Source organism: Oncorhynchus mykiss, chromosome 28, assembly GCF_013265735.2.
Source record: "Oncorhynchus mykiss isolate Arlee chromosome 28, USDA_OmykA_1.1, whole genome shotgun sequence".
NCBI classification, from domain to species: Eukaryota; Metazoa; Chordata; class Actinopteri; order Salmoniformes; family Salmonidae; genus Oncorhynchus; species Oncorhynchus mykiss.
Window position 1 is genome coordinate 2,622,501 of NC_048592.1, and position 8,299 is coordinate 2,630,799.

The 8,299-nt window shown below is 37.7% G+C and overlaps 1 protein-coding gene across 19 annotated transcripts in view; it reads left to right on the forward strand.

Annotated features, from left to right (window-relative positions):
• LOC110508342 (muscleblind-like protein 1) overlaps positions 1-6,065 on the forward strand; it is a 105,732-nt gene extending 99,667 nt beyond the window's left edge. For all 19 annotated transcript variants that reach the window (XM_036967000.1, XM_036966999.1, XM_036967001.1 and 16 more), the window contains 2 exons: positions 1,436-1,507; positions 2,163-6,065. In XM_036967000.1, coding sequence (XP_036822895.1) covers positions 1,436-1,492 — 57 coding nt within the window. In that variant the 3' untranslated portion in view covers positions 1,493-1,507; positions 2,163-6,065. The remainder of the gene's footprint in view (positions 1-1,435; positions 1,508-2,162) is intronic.
• The last annotated feature ends 2,234 nt before the right edge of the window (positions 6,066-8,299 follow it).

Sequence of the window (8,299 nt, forward strand, 5' to 3'; positions counted from 1 at the left end):
TCAAATAGGAGAAGGGAAAGAATGCATGTACATAGTGAAATATTAACATATTTTACGTATAATGTAATGGGAGTGCAACAACCCTTAAAGTTAAAGACTTTAGTTGAAACTTGATTATCCCAAGGGAAAAAATGTATGCTTAACTAACTGCACTTCAGGGAACAGAACTGAACACCCCACAAAAACATTTCCGGGGAGACAGAATCAGAACCAGGAAGGAAAGTGATCTATACTGTTCCAGTTCAGAACCGTTATTTTAAAAGCATGGGAACCGGTTAATACTATTATGTTACGTTTCAGTCCCCCCAAAAAATACTACAAGGCAGCTATGCAAAGCCCTCCCTCTGTCACCCAGGAACTTATTCCAGTGTCTGCCTGACAGCTGAAAATATTTGCCAGTGTGAGCATGTAGGCAACCTGCCCCTCCCCCTCCGAAGCTTAGGCTACTGTAACCTACTGACGTTACAAGCGTGATTCAGAAATTAGGGAGAAATGTTTAATTAGGGAAAAATGTATTCACTTTTTCAATACTATAGCTTTTACATTTCACATTGGATTGATTAACTATTGTTTTTAATTATGGTGCCACTCTGCACGCACAAGCTTGTTAGCTAGATAGCCTGCTAGCGCTGGTCCAATGTTAACTCTCGGAAGTTCAATAGACATTCAAAGATTTTCCATAGAAGCCGTTCTTCCGTAGGTATAGTTCTGTGGGCCTAATTGAGATAATGCATGTCATAACAATATGCCCAGAGCTTCAAACCAAGCCTCCTCCTTCACCCTGTCTCGCTCTCCCCCCACCCACCCTTGAAGTCGCTTCTCGCGCCCTACACTTGTCTGTCCATCGCGGATTTAAACAACTACAGCTTGCCTTCTCCATACTGCTCTATCCTCACTGATTTGTGAAGTAATTTAATGTCGAGCTAATGTAAAAAAAAAAAAAAAAATTTAAGAGGTTTAAAATGGAACGATATAAACCAATGTTTTTTTTTGGTCCGAACCAGTTCAGAACTTTATTTTGCAGGTTGGAACAGTGGGACGGAAAGAAAAACAATACATAATTATTGGAAAATAATTTTGGTTCCAACCCCGGGTGCAGGTCAACAAGCTGTAGGACTTAAGTTTGGACGAGGAGACACCTCACTAGCGACTGACATTTTCTTTACTTCCTTCCACCCCCTTCCTCCACCCTCCCCTTGCCAAACATTCCAAAAATGATGCTTGGCCGTTGATTAGCAGGTTTCAGTGATCCTATAAAATGCTTTCTTTTATCTATGCAACGTTGTAACCACATTTTGTCTTATCTTCATCTCCTTTTCGGTAATGAACTCAGAAATGTGGTTAAATCTGCTGATGTGTGGTAGTGGGGCTAGTGGATGTCTGATGCGTAAGATGTTTGCTGTGTTTGATTTCTCTACTCTGTCCCCACCCCCAGATTCCAATCATTTCTGCCGATCATCTGAGTAGTCACAAGTATCTGACTCAAATGTAGTTCGAGTCAAGAACAGTGAGTTTCTATTCATCTCGGTTTCGCTACAGTATGTTTAACTGTGCAGCTAGTGTGTTTGTTTTATTTTTATACATTTAAAGGGGCAATCGGCAATCATACATTTTTGGACATTGAAATTAATATATACCCATTGATTCTTGAAGAATATTACTTATAGATGCCTCATGAGCTTAGTTTAACTCTTGTACCCCATCAGAATCCAAATTATAAGCGTGTTTTCATCCAATATTGGTAAACAATGCAAATGAAAACATTGAATTTTGATTTGTTTGGGTAAAAACATTACACAGCAATATGTACACTGTATTTCCAGACGATAGCACTTGAAAGTATATATTTAAACACTTGTTTCCAAAGTGGTCCTTGATGGTAATAACATAAACAATTTTGATATGATGGATTGTCAGTCCTTACATCCAGTGCTCTGTCTATACATTTGAGATTGGTTCTATTTCTCCAGACCCATCTTTCAGCTTTTACCAAAGCAGTGTCAGGGTGGCCGCCAGGTTATTGATTAAACTGCAGATTGCCGATTTAAGCAACCTCTCAGCGAACAAAAATAAGATCCAGATCTTGGAAGACGAGCTACATAATGAAAATAACTTTACTAACTTAAAAAACAAAATGTCATTCCTTGTCTCTTGTTTTGCAGATCAAATGACTGTGTGTTGGCACTGTACAAGCCTAAAGAGTTCAGCCTTTATGTCTATAATGTTCAGAATGTCAAGCAATGGACAGGAGGAGAATCGGTCGTCATCTCTCAGTCGCTCCGTAATGCTGTTCTTGTCACACATGCCAACATCGGTGTGCCCAGTCGATGCCATGACACACATACATACACACACACACACACCTCCTTGTCCTCCAAGGCATCACCCAGCTGAGAAGAGGAGTGTCTGTCTATCCATGCTGACAGACAGACACTGAGTACATTCACAAAACACCTGTGTGTTCAAACACATTTCTTTCTTACATTTTTTTGCACACACATGAGGCTGAGAGCGAGATGTTGTGGCGTCTAACGTACAGAATACTGTGTTGGTACGTCGGTAGACCAAGACAACATTTTTAATTTGTTTTGTTTTTAAATTAATACATTTGTTTTCATAGTTTACAAAAAAAAAACATTGCAAATGTGCACCTTGAATTTGAATATAAATCAGAAAGGCACAACACATTTTAGCATGTACAGTTTTCTGTTTTTAAAAAGGCTTCTAGTGAAGCTAGATGATAAAATGAGGGTCAGGGACATATGAATGTTCTGGGTAAGAAACACACCTGTGTACCTTTGAAAGCACAGTCATGCTAGCTTTAACCACCTAATGTGTGCCATAGAGGCCATACATCCCAAACCAGAGTGTTATTTCAGCAGTGTTATTCTGTTTACCTAAGATATGTGTTTTTATGGCTCGAGTTTAGTTTTTTACATCATTTCTCCATTGTGTATTTTCTTTATATATATATATTGTGCCATTTGATTTTTGGTTGATATTAGGGTTCCTCTCCAGCCTTTGATCTCTCTTGCAATGAAAAAAAAATAGAGGTGCCTTTTATCAATTTGTTTTGTTTTGCCTTTCTGTTTTTGCTTTATTGTTGTATTTATCAGATGGGGTGATCTATGACTCAGAGCTCATAGTGACTGGGAGAGTTGTAAGTCAGTAGACTCTAATGCCTGTTGAAGTGATATGGGGCGTACTAGCTCTCCATGAGGTCTCATTTCCTTGTCCCCAACCTTAAAGGAAAAATCCACTCAAAAACGATATTTTGATATTATATCAAAATGTAGTTTTTGAGTTTATTTTTTCATTATAGGTGGAGGGACTCTAAAAGTGTGTCTAGAAAGAAGCACTGTCAAACCTTGTGTCGTTGAAAAAAGATACGTTTGATTAGGTCATAAGAAGATATACACTTGGTTGAGTGTTTTTGTGCTCCCCCAGAACTATTACCTCTCAATAGACACATTTTACTTCAATTGAGGTAATACAACAAATAACTCATTTCATGTGAATTTATCAAACAGAAGAAAAAAGTATCTCACTTTTTTGATCAGAATTGAACTGATTCAGGATACCGAAGCACAGTTCTGCTCATGCACGAAGGGTTACCGGAGTATATGGCCAAATTCAAGGAAGGTTCAACACAGAATTGGGGGAACAGAGATTTCATTTCAAAACCCTTGTTTTCACACGCCATTATGTTCTGTGATTTCGTTTTGTTGTTTTGACTGAGGTGTAAGATCTCTTTACTGATTGTATTGTACTTCTATTGAAGCCTTAGATTACAGGACTGGGTTCCATCCCAATCAAATGTACTTTCAATCACCATACAGGCAATGAACACCAATTATATATTATAGTCCGTACACATACATACACCTTATAATGTTTTGGTTTAGTTTTTTTCTCAAGTAACAATTTACTCTTAAATTTCATTGAACTCATGTGTTATGTATTACTTAAGGATTTTAATCTATTTGAATATTTAGTTTGTAGATTTCTGCCTTATTATATTCTACTTGACAACATTATTATATAGCCGTTGTAAATTTAGAGTTTTGGATTTTCAAACCATACTAATGATTAATAATAATATGTGGAGTCAGAATAAGTATTCACATCATTCTTGTAGCTGGACGTCTGAAGAAGTTGATCAAAAATGTTGATCAACGACCTTTTGATATTGATACAATGAACGGCATCAGTTGGTGTGTTGCCGAGGCATCTACTCTGGCTGAAAACTAATGTTTTAGCTACAAGTCGAGATCTTGTTTGAAAACACACTATCGGTAAAATGTTTTAGAACACCTACTCATTCAAGGGTTTTTCTTTTAATTATTTTCTACATTGTGCTCAGCATATGTGGGGAACTCCTTCAAGACTGTTGGAAAAGCATTCCAGGTGAAGCTGGTTGAGAGAATGCCAAGAGTCTGCAAAGCTGTCATCAAGGCAAAGCGTGGCTATTTGAAGAATCTCAAATACAAAATATATTTTGATTTGTTGAACACTTTTTTGGTTACTACATGATTCCATATGTGTCATTTCATAGTTTGATGTCTTCACTATTATTCTACAGTGTAGAAAATAGTTTAAAAAAAATAAAAAATAAACACTTGAATGAGTAGGTGTTCCAAAACGTTTGACCTGTAGTGTATATTGTGTCGAAATTTAGATTGTCCATGTTTAGAGAAGGAACAAAAAATTATTTTCTACTGTATCCATTAAAAACTATATATATATTGTTTTAATATTTCTTAAGATTGCCCTGAATGTCAGCGCAAAATGAACAGTGAGATAGATGGGTCTCTGGAGTTTGGTGAATAGTGAGAGTAGAGGTGAGGTAGTGGACTTTGCTGAATCGGGAAGGTCGGTAATGCTGCAGATGAACGAACTCTAACCTAAGGGACGAAGGTTGACTTTTTGCACTTCTGTACATAGTCAATGAACAGAGAGAAAAAAAAACATTTATCATATTGAGGTATTATTTTGAATAAAAAATTCTATAATGATAAGTACTTTTTTAGGTTAATTTAAATAAAAAAATCTAAATGGATAGACCAGCTAAACAAATTTGCTTGCAAAAAGAAAGAAAATGGTGTCAGTTTCTAGGCCAATGCATTCAGAAAAAGCTATGCGTTTTTAAGCTTTTGTCAGTGGCTAGTAGTTTGCCAGGAAATCCTCAAGGGTCATAACCCCCACATTCACTCCCACTCACTCCCCTTGTAGTATATGATATACAATAAATATCATATATTGTCCATTTTTCAAATCTTGGAACAGGCCATTCATGCCTAGCCCTACGGTACAATAACTAAAAAAATATATAAACAAAACCATTTCAAATTTTTGTTTCATTGCATGTAAAAAGAACACAAATGTAAACAATCTATATAAGTAGATATGGAAGGTTTATATTTTCAATTTAGAAAAATATGTTTGGGGAGAAGGGGGAAATAAGACTTTAGACAAGTAATCGAACACTTGCACTTGTGATATACATTTTTTACCAAGAAACTACATGAGTTCTCAAGAATAAAATGTAACGTTAACACAAAACCACCCCAGAAATATTCTCTAATCACCGTAAGATCACTCAAGTCAACATGGACTCACAGGGCACAGCTAATGCTACCAGCCAACTGTGCACTCAGCAGGTGAAGGCTCCCCACCATACCAAATGTATAGGTAAATACTCTTTCAAATGAATGTAACCGTCTTCAGTCAAGGTCATCCTATTTCTGACTTGAGGTCGCTGTATAAGTGCTATGGAACCAAAGTGTCCCTTTCTCCAAACCAACCAGAGCTGCGTGGGCAGATTTCACTGTCTCTCAGCTTAAACCAAGGTCTTTCTTCCCTGCCGGGGGCATACATGCTTGACTGTTTAGTATGTGTGAACACTTACTTTTTTTTTGCTTATAGTTGCTACAGAATAATGTACTACTTCTTGTCTTCAGATTTGTTTTATGCACATTTTATTGTTGCCATAATTGACTCTTGCTGTTCTGAATTATATATATAAAAAAAAATTGAATAAAAAAAAAACTGATTTGCTCACGCAACTCATCTGTGGTCTTCCTGTTTGCATGTTAACTTTGTCTATAACACATTACTGTAAAGGTCCAATGCAGCTGTTTTTATCTGAATATCAAATCATTTCTGGGTCACCATTAAGGACCTTGCTATGATTGTTTTCCATTAAAATGGTCAAAAAGAGCATTTTCTCAAGCAATAATTTTACTAGGACTGTCTGTGTGTGGTCTGAGTGGGGAGGGGAAAACTGAAATATAGCTGGTATTGTCAGAGAGGTTTGGAACTCTCTTATTGGTCTATTAACTAATTTACTGCCTAGTAGGCCAAATTCACCAAGTAGGCCAAAACTACATCCTGCCAAAACTCCATACCACCAAAACAAGTTAAAATTTCAGGCTGTCTTTTGAAGCATCTCTCACTCTAAAAGGGCATTATCATAATTTTCATTATTATTATTCCAACCTCATAGTGTGGAAATATATATACAACATAGGAAAATCACGTATTTGACTGCACTGGGCCTTTAAAGAGATGACAAGACACCTTTCCGAGGAGATTCGTTTTCTGTTCCTTTGTTTCCTAGAGTATAGCCCTCGTTCATGGTCATGTTTGTGGAAAGTAAATTTCAGTCATGAATTTGAAAGAGAAAATATGCTTATAATAAACATATGCCACAACTTATAATGAACAAAATATAAACGCAACATGTAAAGTGTTGGTCCCTTGTTTCATTAGCTGAAATAAAAGATTCCAGAAATGTTTCATACGCACAAAAAGCATATTTCTCTCAAATTTTGTGCACAAATTTGTTTACATTCCTGTTAGTGAGCATTTCTTCTTTGCCAAGGAAATCTATCCACCTGACAGGTGTGGCATATCAATAAGCTGATTAAACAGCATGACAATAAATGGTCATCTAAAATGTGCAGTTTTGTCACACAACATAATGCTACTGATGTCTCAAGTTTTGATTGAGCGTGCAATTGGCATGCTGACTGCATGATTGTCCACCAGAGCTGATGCCAGAGAATTCAATGTTCATTTCTCTACCATAAACCGCCTCCAAAGTCATTTTAGAGAATTTGGCAGTACTTCCAACTGGCCTTACAACCACAGAGACCAGTCACGCAGACAGCTGATGAAACTGAGGAGTATTTATGTCTGTAATTTTTTTAATTTTATTTCACCTTTATTTAACCAGGTAGGCAAGTTGAGAACAAGTTCTCATTTACAATTGCGACCTGGCCAAGATAAAGCAAAGCAGTAATAAAGCCCTTTTCTGGGGGAAAACTCATTCTGATTGGCTGGGACTGGCTCCCCAGTGGGTGGCTCCCCCAAATTGTTAGGTCTATGCCCTCCCAGGCCCACCTATGGCTGGCCCCTGCACAGTCATGTGAAATCCATAGATTAGAGCCTAATTAATTTATTTAAATTGACTCATTTCCTTATATGAACTGTAACGCAGTGAAATCTTTGAAATGATTTTTGTTTGGTATAATTACTACGAATTCCTCTTTATTCTGTACTTTCAGAAACTACACAAACTGAACATTATTTCCCAACGTAATTGGAGCTGGACATCTTTCTTAGCAAAGATTGAGGACAACTTTTGTATGCTAGCAACAAAAGTTGTTGCCAACACTGCCACTGCCTGGGTGGGTGTACCCCACCGGAATCCCCACCAGCGAGGTACAAGGTCATCAAGGTTTTCATTAGCAGCTTTGAGAATTTCCTTGTATATTATTCTCTCCCATCAGGGGGCTCTGGCTTTGTAGGACCAACCCTGCCAGGCAGGCTCAGAATCTTGAAGGGGCAGTGCTGCTCTAGTAGGTCTCTGAACGCATTATGGCTGCATACAGGCGGCTTACAGCAGGCCAATAAAACAGATAGGGACTTCTCTTTAGTGTCTGGGTTGTTCAGGTGGGTGTCTAGTGTATAAGGTTGTGGACCGTTCCATCACAACCCCTGCTCACAGGCACACATTGGTTCTGGGATATGCAACCATTTCCTTTCTCACTCACTTAACGCCACACTTCATCCAAACACCAAAAACACACACCACACCTTCCATCACAGTACATCCCCACATACTGTGCCTTCTATGTCTTCTGCTTGCTGTGTTTCTATCTCCACCATGTTCAAATAGTACTTTTGTGTTCCAATTAGTTATATTTGAAAATTCTATCTATTTTTTTGTATTATTACAATCCTAGTGGTTAGAGCGTTGGGCCAGTAACCGAAAGGTTGCTGGATCAAACCCCCG